The sequence below is a fragment of the Varroa jacobsoni genome, unplaced genomic scaffold (genome assembly GCF_002532875.2).
Source record: "Varroa jacobsoni isolate VJ856 unplaced genomic scaffold, vjacob_1.0 scaffold_759, whole genome shotgun sequence".
NCBI classification, from domain to species: Eukaryota; Metazoa; Arthropoda; class Arachnida; order Mesostigmata; family Varroidae; genus Varroa; species Varroa jacobsoni.
Genome location: NW_019213661.1, coordinates 97341 through 117432, shown reverse-complemented (window position 1 = coordinate 117432; position 20092 = coordinate 97341). Strand labels below are relative to the sequence as shown.

At 38.1% G+C, this 20092-nt stretch overlaps 1 protein-coding gene across 1 annotated transcript; it reads right to left on the bottom strand.

Annotated features, from left to right (window-relative positions):
* Window positions 1-1411: 1411 nt before the first annotated feature.
* On the bottom strand, window positions 1412-3507 carry LOC111263364 (uncharacterized). Its single transcript, XM_022838368.2, has 3 exons — window positions 3065-3507; window positions 1744-2034; window positions 1412-1643 (listed from the first exon to the last, which is right to left on the bottom strand). The coding sequence occupies exons 1-3, from the start codon at window positions 3221-3223 to the stop codon at window positions 1518-1520; spliced, it is 576 nt and encodes a 191-aa protein (XP_022694103.1). The 5' UTR covers window positions 3224-3507; the 3' UTR covers window positions 1412-1517.
* Between the last annotated feature and the right edge of the window lie 16585 nt (window positions 3508-20092).

Genomic DNA, 20092 nt, shown 5'->3' with positions numbered 1-20092 from the left:
GTCTTTAACTAGGAGGGACATACTCAAAGGTTTTCGTAGTAGAGGAAGGTAGCGGTCACTCCTTATCATTGCGTAAAATACTTAATAACATACGATATCTTATACTAATAAAAAATATTTAATAGTACACGCTGTCGCCTTGCAGTAAGACTACACACTAAGCACACGGACGTCTCCGCTTGCCTACACACATACATACAATGAATTATCTTGTTGTATCTTTGTATGTAAAGATACATATATATAACATTTTTTGCGGGCAAGTGGGAGCGTCCGTGTGCCTACAGTGTACTCAAACTATAAGGCGACAATGCACTCTTTTCTCTACCAAATCAGGAAATAACTAGATAAAAGAATTCTGCGATAACCTTTCACAAAAATAGCTTTCTGGCCTAATTCATTTGTCCCGATGCCATAACCATGAACCAAAAGGCCTACGACGGAAACAAGAACGGTACGCCTAACCTTCAGGACTTAACATCGCGACGGAGGTTGGTGCTGTCAAAGTCAGCAAATAGAATAGAAAGGAGGCAGTGACGGCTTGGTTGAAAGGAGAAGGTGCTTTGGGATATATGGACGACTGCGCCACATCAGTTCATCGATAACAAAACAGAAAAAGTAGCTCGAATATAACCTAGGCAGCATCACGACGAGCAATCACTTATATAACCCACTTCTCATTATTACTCAAAGCAACTATGAACAGCGAAATGGAATTCTAGATCATAGTTAAACTAAATAAGAATCTATGTCTAAATAGTATGTTTGATGTTAATAACAGAAAACAACGACAAAGAAATTGTTTAGCTGAAAATGTAGTTGTACCATGGATATATTTAAATTTTTCCTATCTAACAGTGTCTTAACAACGTTAACACACTATTCTTTTGTGCTTCTCTTTGCGAATTCCTCGTATTTGCTTTTGATATTCCCCATTAATGTGAACATTACATCTATCTTTGTCCTAGTTTTGTTTAATTCCCTGTATCGTCGCAACAGGACATCTTCGAAATTGTCGACAGTTAAATCTTGCATGTAGTTTTTCAAGGAAAAAAAGGTCCATGCAACGAAACAATCTTAGCTAATGACTTTTCGTCTCCTCCGCCAAACGGATACTTATTTTTCCCAAACATTAAAATTGCCTCTTAAAAAGAATAACTTCCGAAATTTGTACCTACAGCTATTTGAGTTCACAGTTATTTTTAACTGTGAACTCAAATAGCTGTAGGTACAAATTTCGGAAGTTATTCTTTTTGTGTGTGTGTGTGACTCAGTGTGCGACTGGTCCTGCAAAATACATCTGCTGGAACTACCGCTTCCGGCCATTGCGAATATTATCATTGCAATTCGCTACACGCTGTAACCCGACATTAATATACCGGAATTTCCAATGTCATAAAGAATAAGAAAATTTAACATAAAATATTTTATTTTTAGGAACTCAAGTTGCTTATCTCCATAGTAAACGCATTAGAGCCTACACTGTCAGTTGGACCATGTTAACAACGATGCGTGCTTTAGTTATTGAACTCATAAAGAACCAAAAGGGTGTCCATAGGTTCAGGTGCTCCATCCAGCAAATCTTTAGGCACGAGCATGGCTCTGGCATTCAACGATTCGAGTACTTTTCCGTCACGGATTGCCTAGATTTTGATACAAATTTTTTTTTTTTACACAAAAAAATTAATTTCTGATATTCAATTGAAGGAAAAATCGTATTAAAACAAAATGTATGAAAATAACCTTTAAATGTCGAGTATCAGCAACGATGAAATTCTTATCCATAGCTAATGACGGTATTTCGCCGCTGCGAATGCACTTTTTACTTAACGCAAGTACAAAGTTGAACATCGTTAAAGAGTCCAACTGTATTTGGCCGAAGTTGATTTTTGCCTGCTCGATGATCATGTCTGTTAAGCGCACGAATACTAGAAATGATTGGCCATTCAGTGTCATCTTCGTAATTGCGAAGTATGGGATGGAATCATCGTGGTTTGGTGACATCAACCAATAATTTCCAGGTGCTTCACTTATCTGCAACATGGGTATTCAGAATCAAGAATAATACTGAAATATTATTGAAGAAACTGTGGGAAAATTGAGTGAAAAAGAAAGCACTCTAGTTCTCAGTTATTCTGTAGGAGTATTTTAGTAAATAATAAAAATATTTATATAACGATTATAAAAAGAACGTACTTACAAGGCTCTAATTCACCTGTAGATGAATGGTACACCGGTATGTTAATGGTTTACAATTCTAGATAACTAACGAAAATAATTTTCCTTTCCCCAAACAGCATAAATCGTAGCAGCCTATAGTCTCAACGTTACAATGAAAAAGTACTGTAAATTGGCAGTAACATTTACATAAGCTGCTTTCAGTTAGGAAAAGTGCAATTGAAACAGATGCTACTTCCACTGTAAGTTCAATTTTCCAAGTGTAGATTTATCTATTATCAATAATGGTTCATCTACCACCGAATATTAGTATTATTGGATATACCTGTTTATAATAGAACAATGCCGATAGTAATTTGTCCATCGCTGTTTAGTATAGGGTTATTGTTTTCTGAGACAGCAGATTTTACTGTCTGGGCTACATAGTAGGAGATGACAAAACTGTGTAATTTTTAATAATAAAAAACTCGACGTGGTTTGTATTCTGAATACGGGACCATTAATCTGCAAAAATTTTGGACTTGCCACGAGGGACTAAATTAATACTAGCAGCAGGTATTTACGCGAATTTCTAGATTAGCTTTCAAGTACCGAACATTATCAATAATAGATAGCTTCTACTATTGATCATAAATATAAATCGTTTTATGTGCTGGCACAAAAAGTACGTAAAGAAGTTTGTTTCGCTTTTTTCCATCAAAACTTACTAGATCTTGCACCATTTGCAATCTAGGGTCTGCTCAGATAACTTCGAAATGGGCTATCCTTTAGATCTCAAAGCAAATAAATGACAGTTTAACACATCACAAATCCGGTACAGAAGATGAAAGTAAATGCACCGGTATCTTTCCGTAATTATTTTCTGGTTAGTGCTTACATTACCTACCGGGTTAAGGACGTACGGTTGTACTAGCTCCTTCTCTATCTTCTCTGGAAGGATGAAAACGCCGTCACATACTTTAATTACGTCATGTATCAATTTCGAGTTCGATAGATTCAACACAAAACCAGCGAAAACAAACAGAATTAGTCCCTTCGGGAACATATTAGACAGGTAAAACTTCGTTTACAAGGATATTTTGGGTATGCCGTCAGATCTAATAGAGATTTCAGAGAGATACTATCATAACAACAAACTGAAAAATTTCTGTCTTCTAAAAATCACGATTCCTCTCGGGTTATCTGGATTACTTTATATGGCAGAGCCATTATAAAATTATTAAAAACGAGCAATAAGTTTTTTTTATAACTTAGACAAAATGTATTATAACCATCATCTGCTATGGTGATCTTTAGTAACAGGAAATGGCACTTACGAAGTTTTTATAAGAGCTACAATCTTCTAGCGCCGATGTCTTGCAATGAGCAACAATCCTTATGGTAAACTGAAAACCAGTCTCGAGTATCACAAGTCCTAAACTTAATCACGCTAACCAAATGTGATCCATAGTAAATTGTAGTTGAGAACTTAAATACTTAAAAAAAATCAGAGTCTCAGGTGGACATCGAATCCGATATATGTTCTTAGTTGTTTGATGTACGGAAAACTCTTTCGGTGAAATAATCTGGGCGCGAGTTCCGGCGTATGCGTACTTTGTTTCTTTAGTAAAATTCAAACAATCATAAGAGAGATGAACATGGCAGCATCTCTCTCGGGAACTTCAGACTGCTTTTACTGAACGCCACCGAATGCTCTCAAAACAAAAAAAGATCAGCTGAGAACGAAGAAAGGCTGATGGAGAAATAGACATAATAAAACACAACTATTCTCGAAGGTCAATGTGATTTTGGTTTTATCCTTCAATCAAGGTTTAGGTGATAACGAACGAACAGCCGAAGACGTCTCCGTGAACGTCGAAGATCGAATCCGAGTCTACCCAAGAATTATGCTCATTTAGACCTGCTGTGTGGGACCCTCCATCTAAATTGGGAACGTTTCTGAGGTACAATCTTTTCAGCAGTTCTGGGCTTTCCGGACAAAATATGTTAATAAGTTTAAAAATCTGCAAGCTTAGAAACTCTCCCGCAGTCATAAAATCGAAAAACGAGATAGACTAAGAACACACACAGACAATATGTAGCTATTTATATGACTACGCTCACTCTTAGCCTGTCAGGGTTAACTAAGTGAAACTCTGAGCCATCTTTTTGTGCACTCGATCACTAAATTACGCCGTCTTAACAATATAAATCTTTATATTATTATATAAATTTTATATAAATTATACAGTTGTACTATATCCAAGGACACTCAGGGTTGTTATTCATATTCCCAAATTACAACTGTGAGTATTTGTAACTCCAATATAATTTTACATCACCTTTTCCAAACGATAGCAATGTTTAACAGTGGTGTATTCTAGGTATAAGTGATATAGAACGAAAAGTATGAAATACACATTTTGGTAAGGTTCAACAAAATACGGTTCAAAGTAGCAAAGGGTAGACAAAAAGCCAAAAAGTAGCCAGATATGCCCCTATGATATTTATCACTCACTATACCTGCTAGAAACGTTTTAACTTGTTTAAGCTCGACCCGGTCAAGAAGAGAGAGCTATGTCTGCATATCGGAATCTTTTAACATCAGAGATCTGTCTAATCCTTCTAAAGTCATGCGATTGCTACTTAAAGTAAGCCCTTTCTCATGCTACGCAGCGAAGTAATTGAACTTTACACTGACACGAGTGCAACAACCTCAAGCAAGGATTGATGTGTCACCATCAAGCAATCCTTTGAAGCCAGTAGTCGTCTTCCTAGCTATACATAGGCAGAATAAGGGTAAGAACTTATGGTGATAGATGCGTTTGAGGCGTTCATCAACAACGCGAGACAAATTCTCAGGTGGCTACTCGAACTAGAGAACTCACTCAGCGTTCGCCATATTTAATGTGGTTTTATCTCCACCGTGAATCTATTGTTTGCGAAGAATGAGACTCCTCGCTTATAGGTGTTTATTGACATTTTTGCTCTATAACAAGGAGGGTAGTTAGCCTAGCTTACTATAACGTTCAAGCTTTGAATATATCTGTACGAAGCATGCCGTTGCCACAACAGATGCGTTAATACATACATATGACGTTTTATTTTATTTATACCTTAGCTTAATATCTGTTCAGTATATTGTATATATGTTCGTTATATATAAGACCAACATGAGAGGACTTTAATAGTTTTTTTTAAATTAACGATTAATTCTCAAGCAACCAATGAGTGTATATACAGAATGTATTTGTACATTCTTGTGGCTTTCATTTAACGCGCCGTTTATAGGTATAAACCTTAGAGTATTTAAGAGCGTGACATAAGCCATCTATTTATTTACAAGGGTTGATTAGAAAGTAGCACTGACGTTGCAAGTAGTCGAGTGACGTAGGAAAGAATTATTCACAGTACAGGTATTAGCACTGCAACACAAATCTGTATCATTCGCAATATATGTTCCAATATTATATCAAGAATGTAACATTTCCTTCCGTAATCCCTGTGTATGATGCATTGTGCTAAGATTTGTCTTCTAATTTAGTTTTTTTTCTTCGTATGGGGTTCCCTGAATACCACTGATAATCCACCACTCTGAATATCACGTTCTGATAATTTTTGACGAAGCTGAACCACTGCTCTCGCGTTTAAACACATCGCCTTGGTCTCTTTTCGAAAATGTGATCTAATCATCATATATCCGGCCTTCAATTTATCGCAACCCTCCGAAGTAGCATTCAAACTTGCAGTAAGGTATGCCGTTTCGAAATGAGCGAACGACTTTCCATAGCTGTCACTCATATTTACTCTGACGGTTTCACTGTATGGGCCAGCAACAGCAAGCAAGCGACATTCTTTCTCCTTCAACCCCCGATTCCCCTTCCGCCACCGTTCCCTGCGCGTATTTTTTTTTATCGAGACCAAGAAGGAACAATGGAGTCAGGAGTTAAGTTGAAGGATAATGGCATCGCTCTCACGAAGGATATTCAACAGGCGCTGTGTTGAGGTGCCGCCCACCTGGGCACATCCCCAACTAGCAGCGGCATAATAGTCTCTGCGACGCTTCATTGAAGCTATTGAGTCTCTGGTTATTGACTACATTCCTGAGTGATTCCGTTGCTTTAGTAGGGTATAGAGCTTAGGGACTAGTAAGAGATATGCAATTCGAATTGCAATAATAATCTGAAGAACAATGTTATCTTTTCAAGTTTATGAGAATAGTTTCGTTAGAACAATAAGAGGCAAGCAGTGTGAACTCGATGAAAATTATCAATCACTTGATATCGTACTGTTACACAGAGGTCTTACTTGGAATGAATTCCTAATAGCTTTTGTCTATTATTATAGTAAGCTAAAGCGTTTTAGATGATGTAACACACAAATTCTATATGCTACTATGACTTTAACTTCGGTATTTGCCCATGTACTAGTGGTCTCTTTGACATGATACTTTTTACCTTCAATTTATTCTTGACTGAATACCTGTATATATCAACATAATGCAATGCTAACGTATACTACACTTCTCTGTAAGATCACAAGTCTAAAACACATTAATGCTGGCATTAAAAGTGCAAGGAGTATTGACCACAAAATGGCTTCCATACACTTGTTAGACATTCATTGCTCAAAGGACTGCAGCCCAGCTACTGTTTGAGGTTTCATAACAATCTTTCAATAATTACAAAAGCAATCATTCATTTAATTGATCATTAAAAATGAATATGCTTTAATAACGGCAATGCTATATATATTGTTGATTTGAAATAGTTGGATCCGGCATTACATATGCGTGCCTATAAACAATATATTGTATTCTATATGTATATGTATTGCATAAAAGAAGACCATGCAATCAATAAGTATTAACATACTACCGGTGCGATTATTCTTGAGTACACTAAAGCAGTAGCGTGCGTATGACGTTATATAATTCTTACGAGTAACACACACACATCCAGTCCCGCGCAGCCTTTATACAACGTTGCTTTGGTTGCAGATTTGGAGATTTTAGCTTTAATCAAGCAGAATTCGAAGCAGCGCGCGGACTCTAGTTCAAGCATGTAGTGAGCCTAGATAGATGTAGTTGGATGATCCTTACCGAGAAGTCAGCTGCATTTCTCACAACAACGAATTTTTCCGATGAGGGCGAATAGTGCGCCGGTCACGGTCAAAAAGTTGCGCAAGGAGCACACTAATAACGCCAATACTTTCACAATACCTAAAAAGTTTATGCTACCACTGCTACAACAACAATAAAGTAGTCGCCGACAGCGGCAACAAGTAAAGCAAACACAAGCTTTCTAATCCCCTAGTTTTGTCACCAACCCAAGCTACAATCAACCTCTTCATTTAGAGAACTCTAACGCAGCTCACTGACTTCAATGATCTTCCCGCCGAACCACACTCACCCCCCGGCTACTGGATCATCCGCAATGGCTTTCAGAAAAGCGGTATTTTTCCTTAGATCGTTTTCTTGGGCTTTTGAGTAGTACACTAAATTGAGCCAACACAGATCGATTTTAAGCCTTTGCATAGAGTTATAAGCAAAGCGAAATTTACCATAAAGGTCAACAATAGAAAGCTAAAGCTAATACTATCATGTTTGCTGCTAGCCCATGCAATTATGATCTTTATACTGTTTAGGTGAGTTTTTGTGCAGATCTGTATTCTTCAGTACTGCCATTAGTGTCTAGCACTACAGCTCCCTTTCGAGGCACACTGACCCTTATACATAGACACATCTATTCGCGTTGTCGAATCCCAGTTCTTGATAGGCAGGTTTATTCACGCTGTGTGGCTAGGAGCTGGCGGGTGTTGATTCCTCTTTGCCTTCCAGTGTGGAGACCGTTGAGGCGGGGTACTAGTTCAATGGGGTTGTAACTTGCTTGTTTTCCACTTGGTTGCATCAGAGGTGTCGATGTAAAGCTCTTGGCCGCTTCACTGGACCGTTCGCCTAATTCGGGTTACCGATTCAATCAAGTCAGCAGGCGACAACATATGCTAAAGTACAAGCTGTAACGACCCCTTATTAATCGCAATTCACTAGCTGCATTGCTGCTTGTAACGTTGTAAGACGTAGTTACGTTTCCAAATTGTTAGATTGTTCTCAGTGCCATATAAATCCCCTAGAAACCCGCTTCTCTTCAAATACCGAGCTTGATATTGCACGCTTATTAAAAACAAATATTTCATTATTTTTATCTAAGTAGTAATAATAAAACTTGAATTTATATCAATTTGCAAAATCAGCTTTTTAGCATTTCCGAGAAAATGCAATATGTCCAGTCGTAAATGAATATATTTAATTACGATATTACAGTGGTCTATTTGCAGAAATTGGCAACCGTATTTTAAGGAACAGTTTATAAGCCAGTACGCACCGTTTCAGTAAAGCTGCTGATCAGCCATGACATTCTAGCCTACGCTTTAAAATATTAAAAGGGACAACCTACAGACTGTTCTGTTTTGTGTACACATTGCATATAGATTGCCTCATTGAGTGTTTATTATGAAACCGCTATTCTGAACGGACTAAACGCTATTAATCGACTTCAAAGATAGGAGCGCGCTTAACTTAAGGTATTAGATATTCGTTTCGCTTTGGATTTTAGTAACAGTTTATTGAATGAACCAGATCGCATCAGGGCTTCTATACCATTCACGCAGCACACGGCCGTTACACTACTCCGTCAGAGGAAAACAATTTCTAAATCTAACGAAGCGATCATTCCATTAAGCTACAATGAATGAATAGTAAATTTCTTTCTTTATTCAACATTCATTAGCATATATACGTATTTAGTGTGGCGGTTTGATGTTCAGCTTAGTCCATCCTGAACATGACAGCGGAAACTGTCGCGGCCAAAACTAGTCTATAAATATAATTTTAAATGTAATAAAAAAAAAGTTTAAATATAATTCAAATAACAATTGGTAACAGCCCAGTATATGGCTCATATAGTATGTTCACGTTAATTATTTTTCAACAATCTCCAAAAGGTTGTCTAGGTACGTAAACCCAGTGGGCTAAAAAATAATTTTATTAATTTGTATACGGGTTATTATACCTCATAATACAAATGGTATATATTTCTGAAAAAAATAGACTTTTTTCATTGTGAAGTATTTGGTACAAAGAATCGATAATTTAATGTTGTAACCCCTTGTTTTCTAACCGGTCACTAGGTGATACAGAAGCTAATTAAATTGATATCGTTTCCCTCGACGTATATACACCTAATCCATAAATCAGGCGAAAAATGTATTCGACTTCTGTAGAAATTTGCATTTGGCTTTTCAAAAAGTAAAGATACTTTACTTTTGACCTTATTTTCTGGAAGGAAGCTTCGAGTTCCATCCTCAAAACCAGCACGCACTTTGGCAATATTATTCGCTGCACTATCTGGAGTTTCGAGCATGAGAATAAAGCTTAGAATATAATAGAGAAAGAGAATAAAACCACGAATCTAATAATAATCTTTTCGGCCAGCTTACGTCACTGAAAACCTATCGTAAATGAAAAAGCTGAAAAGGAATTGAAAAAGTTTTCAGTACTATTAATAGTTTAATACGAAGGGTTTCCATGCGCAAAGTATACTTTTACATGCGTATACATAGCAGAACCAAAAATGTATTGCTATATGTTCATCTTAGTCTAGTGTTCACGCACTCGTGACTGTAATGTCTGTGTGCAAGGGTGAGACAACTGTTTTGGCGATGTCGCCAGCTCTCAGGTTTCGCATACGGGGTTTCACATGACATGGCGACCCGCTCTCGAGGCTAAGTCAGTTTCGACAGCCAAAGTCTTCATTCGAATCTTGATTGTCTCGAATATCATTTTGTGCGATGAGCAAACACACATACATACACACACATATCGAAAACGACGATGCTTCAATCCTCGGATCCTGGCAGAGGGCGGATCAAACAGAGCTTTTGAGGAAAAGAGAAATCGAAGAGAAACAGCAAGTTTAAACAAGACTGCAATACAGTGTGCACCATGGCAGTCAGAGTAGCACTCGAACAAGGACAATGCCGCTTTGCGACATTCAGTCGTCAGTTCTCAGACACGTGATCTTGACCAAAGCGTGAAGAACCAACCAAATCGGAAGAAAAAAGGGACGTTAGTAGTATACGATCAAGATGCCAACTAACATTTATTTTAGAAAGCTGGAAGATCGGAATCTTTAGTTCCAAAACATTAATGTACGAAGCAAAACGTTCACGGGCAGATTATGAGGTGTTATCTTCGCCCTTGTTGTTGCTACAATTGTTTTTGCTTTTTGAGTTACTGCAAAGGACAATGAGTGGATGGGCGTACTGAGTCAATTATCCTAGGCAGTTCACAATTGCGTCTGAATATAACGAGCATTAGCTTTAATGGCTCTTGGAGGAGCTAGGTGCATCTTTAGTAAAAATGGTCACCGCGTTAAGAGTATAGGAGGGTGATGTGCACAAACAACAAAGGTAGAAGGAGAGCGCGAAACAGAGTAATAACACTCAAACGCTTCGCTGAAGCGCAACGGAGGTCACTCAGGCGAAGCGGTATGCGTCCATATGAGAAGCAGAACATGAGGACGGGTTGCTAAGATTTAAAAGGAGTTCTCTATGGTTCCAAAATATTGTGAACGAAAAACTAGACCAATAAGCCCGACAGCTTTCAGGATCGGATCGGATACACTAGGAATCGACAAAATATTCCCGGCACGCTTGTATTGTTGTCTCACTTTTAGAGCTTGATCCGTCTGATCCCTTAGTCAACTTGAGTACGAAAGCAAAAAAATCCGCACAGATAGATAGCTCATTGCTATATTTTATATACAGACGAATCAAAACACATCTATAGATATTGCAACTGTTTATGCTGTGGATATAATGTAGTTGATGCTTTTGCATCTTTTATGCCCGGTATATAGCCCGTTAGGCCGTTCAAACGGCTGGCTACCAGTGCAAAACGAAGTATGTTCACACCCGCATTCGAATGTACACCGTCATTTGTTCCGAAGTTAAGCAAGGAAACACTTACATAATTTATCTAACACCTGTAACATATCAAACGTAACTAGTTTTTGTGAAATATTTTGCATCATGCTGCTTCTATATTAATAGCAACACAATGCACATGTGCCAGTCAACATTATGTTGATATGCGTTCAACATAACCTGTTGAAGTTGCCTATTAACAGAGTGGGTAGAACGAGTGATTGCGAACAGTTTGTTTTACAACAGAAATCCTTCCTTTGGAGCTCATATTCTCGTTTCGTTGTGAAGCAAAACGTCTATGGGTCTTACCTGCTCTATGTGAAAATTGCTTTTTATGTAACACCAAATCTACAATTTCAAACAACGGTTATTATTATGTTTTTGTGAACGACTTATCTCCCTAGGGCAAGAGAAGAGAGATGCAATCCGTTATTATTTGAATGGCAACTAGTTCTGAAATAACATGACGACTATTTGAAGCTTTTATAACATTGCAAATTTGTTATTCGGAGGGCCCTTTAAAAGTAAATTGTGAACGATTCGAGTTGTATTCGGAAGTTGAAGGGAATCGACAAACCGCGGCCCTGTGGAATATTCAAATCATCATCGCGGGTGAACATTTCACTGCCATATTAGGTTCTGGTTTATTTCTTCATTGGTGCACCTTATTTCTTACTAGAGAGGCCCACGGGATTCGGCCCGCCTACTGTTAGATATGAAAAGGAAAAAGTATTTCCAGAAAAAAGATTCAGTTAATTAAAGAATATGAACTATACGCTGCGATGGTTGATATTTCATTTATTCCAAATAATTTCGATAGAAAAATCACAATTTTGTTAAATTGAAAAAATGTAATTGTTCAATTCCAATGTTGTGCACATTTTGACTTGCAAAAAATACTTACGAAATCTCAAACGCGTATAGCGCAAATCGCTAAAGAAAGTTTTAGATCCGTCTTGTATGTAATGGAAGAAAAACCTTTCTTCCAGAAAAAGGATATATATTTAATCGGCAAAATCTCTAGTAGAAACTCTAGCAGCCCTGAAATAAATAAGTTCGCAAAGATCACTCTACGAAAACGATTTGAATTCAACAAAGAGATAAACACACATACACACTCAATATTAGTAATATAGTTGGTTACACTCGTCTCATTTATATATATATATATATATATATATAAAATTGGAATTATTTAACGACTGAAGTGTTAAGCCCCATAGTAGTTGGAACATTAACCGAATTTATTTGTTAACGGAATCTTTCGCGGCGACTTAATATGTCCACTAGTTGTCGAGAAAAGCTCAAAAATATTCGTGTCCATTGAACACGCCGTGGTAGAAAAATACGCTCTTGAGATATGAACATTTTTATGGTCATACATTGACATGGTAATAAGTTGTCGTTTCTTAATCAGAATGAGTCATTAAGAGTGATAAATTAATTGCAATAGAAGTTCGACAAAGGTTCATTCGTGTTTAACGCGCGGCGATTCTTCATTCAAACCTTGTGAAGTGATGCTTGGATGGCTAGCCACCCTCGAGTCGAGATAGCAAAAGTCGAAAAAGTAAATTATACATGAACAACCAATTTAGTCATCTCCCTGACACCCTTGACTCAACCATTGACCCACAAGGTAAAAGAGGTGAAAGGAAGGGACGCACGGGGGTAGCCGTGAATGGACAGGCAATCGTCGAATATCGTTGCCCTTTCGTTTTGCGGATCCTCTCTAAGCCCCACTATCGCCGTAATAATCGTTGCCCACGTTTATCATAATAGGCGGTAATATTGATGGTTGTCATTCCTGAGAGGACGATTATTATAACAATAATAATAAATAATAATATTAAGTATAACAGTAATATTAATGAACCCCCAGGATAAAATTTGTTCGACAATGTCCACACAATAAGCTCTTTAGTAGAAAGGCAGCAAGGCGGAGAAAAGAAAGCCAGGGAGAGAGCGTTGTTGAAAAACCGGAGCTGTACTTCTCCTTCGTTTTTGCCCCTTTAAAGCAATATGGCAAGTGATGATCCATAATTTAGTCTTACGCGGACGACGCATGTCTGTGTATAAAAATTATTCTATTGTTTTGTCTGCATGTCAATGTCACCTCTCATTATTACGAAGGCACCGCTTGTATCTATTGTATTATTATCATTACTGTTATTGTTTTTACTGCTGTGACAATGGAGGTCATAATAGCATCAGTTTTGAAAAAAGCAAGCCGACAGGAAGAATGCAGCATTTACGGAGCAGAAAGTATAAATTTTTCATAAAAGCAACAACTAAAAGCGAAGGAGATCGTAAAAACAATGTTTTCTTAGCAGGAGTTCTTAAAGCGAATGTCGTACAACTGTTATTAGAGATCTCACCATCTAAGAGAAAAATGAAAAACGTGCTTAGAAATCTAGGGGCATTCTGTGTTACAAAAGTTAGTACAATAAGCAAACTTCTACGCTTATTAGTTCAAAAACCGGACATGGATATTATTGAACAATTTCTTTTATAGTTTGCTTCTATTTCTTTAAAAATGTAGATACATGTAGATATATTACAATATTGATTTATAGTTTGAAGGTTAATACATTTAGACTATAATTCGCTAGGGTTAAATACGGTTAACCTAAATCACGCAGATTTAGGTTGCTTTGATAACACGTCTCAGTATCCTCTGATCAGTCTCGCATTGAGATTCTTTATAATAAAAAGACCCCTCCAGTAATACACAGAAAATAACATCAAAATTAAAGCTATTACTCTGTTGCTATTACTCCTTTAGCTACTACTTACTATTATTATTAATATGTTAGTGAAGCAGAATGGATAAGTTACTTGTTTTAACAGAGAGACCCCTGTTAGCCAAATCGATACATTTAATAGCATATGGTGATTCATTATGCAATACTAAACAGTGCACTACCTTCGACACCTTGTTCACTGTTGAGAACGCAATAGGGTTTGGCAAAAGCTATGGTTTTTTTAAGAAGATAGAATATGTAGCAATGCCAGCGAATTATAAATACGTGTAGAATAAGTACAGAAAGTAGCAGAAAAAAAAAACTCACTTTTGTTTCCGGTAACTTTATTTAATTTTTTACCATCCAAAACGAATCATGAAAGGGAAACGACAGAATAGTAGAGGCTCAATTTGTAAAATGACGATAGATAGACTATACCATAGTATACGTGCAAGGGAATCCCACAGAGATTTCTGATAAGCAGGAAATTCTATCCAAGATCCAGCTCAGCAGGAGGAAAACCGTATTGCGCGCGAGGTAAGTCGATCATATGTATTGCCCAAATGCATATAGCACTTTGCAAAGGGTACACCTAAGTGATGTATCGAAGAGTGCCGACTGCATGTTTTCTGCAGTGTATGCGAAATAAAGGATTGTGTAGCAAAAGAAGCATTTAGAACTATGGGAAGACGAAGGCTAAAAGTTAAGTGTTTACAAAGTTGGTCAATTCTATCCTGATAGGTAAGATAGATTGGGTATGCAGTGGTCACCGAGTTTGGTAGGCTTGAATATTTGGAGGTTCCTGAATTATTATCCAGCGTGTATGAAGTTCAAGATCATTGATATCCTTAAAATTTCACCGTTATTCAATTTTATATTTGCTTTTTGTGGCTACATTCTAGCTAAATGGATTATAGAACTGCAGCAACCTTCAATTTGATGAAGTCAAATGCCCTATTTATCTCAAAAGTTGCTTTCTTTACGTGTCATTGTCTCTTTCTATGCGTATTTTCATTTCGTTGCATCTGATGCTCCTTGCTTAAAAAATTCCATCATTTCAAGCTCTCAGGCTAATTACTAATAGTATTTTCAAGCTGCAAGTAGAAACCTGTAAAATCTTATCTAAAAGAAAACTACTGAATTCAACAATTAGGGGATACGTCTTTGAAATGGTCACAGAGAAGTTCTGCAGCGTTTTCATGAAGTCCACCCCTTTTCGTTATATAGATGTGAAGCACGGAAAAGGCTTTTTTGTGCATCAACATTGTTATTTCATTGCGACACCAAAAAATACAAATCAAATACTTCTTTTGGCAAATGTAAAAATATATACCGACTGGCTGAATATCACTGTCTTCCAGTGGTTACCACAGCGCAAGCACACTTGAGATAATAACAGAGAACGAACTTTAAGCAGCTGGAATACCTATTGATACTGTGACTGAACAGTAGTCAGATAGAAGTAGATGCTAGGAATTTTATTAAAAAAACATGAGTACAAGGGATAAGAAGAGACTCTGTTATGGATAAAGATAAAAGGAAGCTAGAGGAACTAACTGACTAACTGAGCGGTGGTACCAGAGCTCTCTTAGTTTTCTTCAGCTAGCTGAGACTGGGACTGTTCTTGCGAGTGGAGCGGCTGCCTTATTTCCAAATTCCCGAAACTTTTGGCCTCATCAGCTCACTGAGACGAGGCCTTCGGTTTCGGACCCGTTAGCTGTGAATCCTCGGCGTAGAGTCTCTTTCTCTATCTCTTCTCCCTATGCGTAAGCCAGGAAATGAGTGGATCCGCAGTGGAATCCGCAGGGCCGCGCAAAGTTGGTCAATAATATCGGGTTGGAGGACAGACGACATTCTGAGGGATTCCGAATAGCGACGGAATGACGGAAGCAGGGCAGAGGCAGTGACAGTGGCCGCCACCACGCCCGGTGGTTGATGACAGCGGTCGCTTTGCTTCAGCTGCAGCATTGTAGTAGGAGTTCCGTCTGTTAGCGCGGCGGCTAGTGGTGGCGCTGCTGCTGCTGATTCGACAAGGATGACGGAGTTAGAGTACAAAAGATTTCAGCTCTACGCGAAGCTGTTGAAAAGTTATTAAGACTATTATTACTGTTCCCTCTCTACCGGCCGCACCATCCCCGCTGTTATGTACTGCCCGCTCACTGGCTCTGGCAGCCAGTTCCGGAGACAGGCGCATTGAAACGATGAAGTTAATATTCGTGGTAAGAGCGTCTCGTGAAAATGGGGTGAGCATCGCCCCGCTGATCTGTGTAATGAGGATGGTGAGCAAAGGATTCTGCCCCGCTACCTTATGCTGCTTTGTATTCTATAGCGCAAGTTTCAACCGTGGGACTCCGTAGCCTTCACATCATCAATTAACTGTTTGTGCAGGTTCTATGATAGCTATGTGAAACGTAACACTTTTGTGGTGTTATTGTGCATCAGATACCGAAAATCTAGTAGTGTCCACTGCACATGTAATACGTACTCGATATTGCACTGGTTGTAAACGTCGACAAAAAATCAGTTATACAAGTTTCTTTAAATATAATTTCTTTAAGCGGACCGTGCATAAAGCCAAGACTAATATTGTATGTTCGCGGCAAATAATCGCGAAGAAAGGTAAACGCTAAAGATGTGGCGAGAAGCTTGGCACAACTTACCTAGTATTCTCAAAGAAACATAGAGGGATTTTAAATAAATATAGTTTAAAATCGGTGGTATTTAATTGCTCCAGCAGACCAGCTTGTTATTCAGAATTATCTAAGTTCAGTGCTATATGGCGATGGTGGTAGCTGCAACGCTATAGCGGTGATAAACAAGCTAGTATTATGAGAGCTAAACAATTATGATAAGTTATTATGCAAATCAAGATATAAAGCAACCAATAAGGCGAATGATTGGCTAATTCTCTTCATCCAAGTCGTACGTTTTCTGTTTCTATCTGTGTGGGGCAGGTAAACTCCAGTAACTGAATTCACTAGTCGTCCTTGAAAGACAAGGACGACCTCAGCCTATTCGGGCTGAACAGAATATGTCACCCATAGGCGATAACAAGAGGGCTGTTGCTATTGTCTTGCGTGGGGTTAGATGAAGTGCAAACCCCCTTGTTGACTGAGAAGCGTCCGAAGCGCCGGGCATGTCTAATTCTCGATCATCTGCGTAGACCTGGTAACTGGTTAGCATATGTATGTAATCTATGGAGGAAACGTCAGTCAGCAAACGCCATTCAACGATGATCTGCAGACGACCGATGAGCAAAACTTGAGATTGTATCGCGCCCGCGGCGCAGTGGACCGTTACTCTCAGAAGGGATTTGGTGAAACTTACTCAACGACGGGCAGCCCCTCACTGCATTATAGAGACGGAGAATGAGTGACCTGCAAAGCGCACTGCGTCGTACCAAAGACAGCGCAGGTAACTGAGTCAAATGCAATCGACAAGAGAGACTCTACACCGTTTTGCAAGCATCCTCTGCAAAGGTAGCTTTACGCACGATGAACCACAACGTTTCAAACAGATGCTTCATAAGCAGATCTACGAGCACAACCGGAGTCACTTCGTTTAACAATAAAATGCGAAGTGTTCGAGCAGCATTGGCGTTTGCCTAGCTTTCTACAGCAACATCAGCAGGTCGTGTGCCTTCAACAATTAGCAATTGCGGAGATGTGTTCTCGCTTCTAATATCTCGCTCTGAAGACATACTGATGGCCTAAAATGAAGTCCCGGTGAGCCCTACATAAAGCAAACAAAATGGTCTGAGAAACAGCGGGAATCTCGCTACAACTACAAGGAGCGAATTCGTGTACCATATGCTGTTATTAGCAGTGCTACAGCATATTAAAAAAAAAACTGTGATTTTTTTTGTTAGCGCAAGTAGGCAACATCTCTGCGCGAAACTAACTTATGGATTGGTTTTTAATGGTATAACGCTTTGAACTGTTAGGAATTACCGAATTAACTGTTGCGGCTTCACCTATCATACAAACTTCAGCGAGAGTAGGTGCTTCAACTAGCAACAGTAGCACTGGTCAGATTGAACAGGTCATGAGTATTAATTAACACCCTTATCATTACGATAATAAATTCATTCGTGAATTTATCAAGCTCTTTACAAAACGAACTGCGTTGCCATTTGTATTTAAATTAGCCGCGTTAGATTGCTGTAGTATTATGATATCTTTGATCGAATTTTCGGGTTTGGTAAGGTGCAGCATCCAATGCAAACCCGCTTCTTCGGAACAGCTTCATAGCGCCAACAGACATGAGTCCTAGTTGTTTTACTATAGTAGAAGAACTCAACATTCATCAAAGGCGTCAGTATAAACCAGTCGCATCGATGGTTTGAATGGTTGAAAATTGCAAATATCTACTTCTACTTGCGTGTCACCGCTCTCGACATGTCTCTTGCCACCGGATTTTGTCTTGTCGACTCTAGCTTCTATATCCTGACAAAACTCCTCGTAAGTTCCTGCTGTCCCTGACAGAGGACGAGACTACTGATGTTGATAGCTAGCCACGCCCGCCTTGAGACCAATCTCGAAGAGACTGCTCTGATCTGAATCAAAACGTCAGTCCACAATGTCACGACGCGCGGTACATATGCACCGCATTTTTAGCATCTCCGCTTTAGCTGATCTTCCACAAGATACAAACTTAACATTAAGTTAGTTAACGAAAGTCTTAAAAGATATATATTGAATTAGACATAAACATTATACTTTACTATGGATTAAAGCCACTTCGCATAAGTCATACGCTTGAAATGTAAATTCTAGTAAGTATATATAGGAAATATTAACGGTTCAAACCTAATGTGACTGTCGCAAAGATACTTATAAGAGAGGTAATGGCATTCCATTTTGCTCGTTTCTACAAGTTGGCGCAAAGACAGTAACATGAGGACCTTTAGACAGTTTAAAACGCTGTTTTGTAATTTTACACCAAGCAGGAATCCCAATCGTCACAACCGCGTACATGATCATATGTGCTCACCTCAATAGCGAACCCGCATCAGAGGAATCAGCATTACAAAACTGTTTAAAGTAATCCCGCGTAATGAGATGTCCATGGATCCTGATGTGATCGAGTTGAAAGCAAACAATCTGTTTTGTACTGCACAGCTAATCAATCATTTTCAATTTCGCAGAATCGTTTTCTCGATTATAAGTATTATAAATTGCTTTATGCAACTATCCAAAGTCATCTAACTTGTCCGAAGTCAGCCAATTTTACGTTAGCCAAAATAATAAAAGTTATAGCAGACTATCAAAGATCCCCAATTGTATAGAAACGTTACCATTGGTATATGTGCATAGTAAAATTTATTTGATTAAGACGGTTTTTAGGAGCTGCTGAATGAACTAATGGTAACGCCAAGAGCGAGTTTTGTTTTATTTCTTTGTTTATCTGCGAAAAACCTTGCTTATCTAGAAAAAAAAAATATATAGATTTAATAGCTTTTAAAGTATTCTGTGATGTAAGAAAAACTGAGCAAAAATATTATCAAGGCAGCAGAGTAAGACAACTAAGCTGTGCATAAATAAATAAAACCGGCAATGTAAATCCTTCAGTTAGTGGCTATTTTATCTCAAAAACATACAGAATAAAGAAGAACATCTGGTTCGAATTTGTTAGAGAATGCAGGTGCAAATGTGGTATCATTTATTCCAAGTCTGTTTTCAATTTTATATTTTGTTTAAGATCTGGAAGATGGTGGATTTTTTTTAGATATTTGGGCTGTGAACTTCTTACATTTCTTTTGATACTCAGATTCCAAAAACAGTTAAATAAACATTCTAACGGAAGCTTAATGATATATTTCCTGATTCATCCGGCATCAATTTTCATCTACTAGAAACCGTACTCACTTAACTAACAACATACAATTAATTATAGGTACAATTGTCTTTAGGCAATAAAACTGGTATTGCGTCCAGCCTCTAAGTCCATTTATATAAACAGGAGGTCTTAAGTACGAAAAGTTTCAACTGAGCAAAGTAAATAGACAACAGTTGCCATAACTGGAATTCGAAATGGAATAAAACATTTTGGTGGTAATTAAGTAAAACTAATTACTAGTCGAGCTTAAATTGAAATTGGTATTATGAACGTTTTGTGTCGTAGTTACAGAACGTCATTCACCTTCGCAAACGTATTTATATAATAAATCGAAACAAAACTAATCATTCCAAATATGCGTTACAACACTT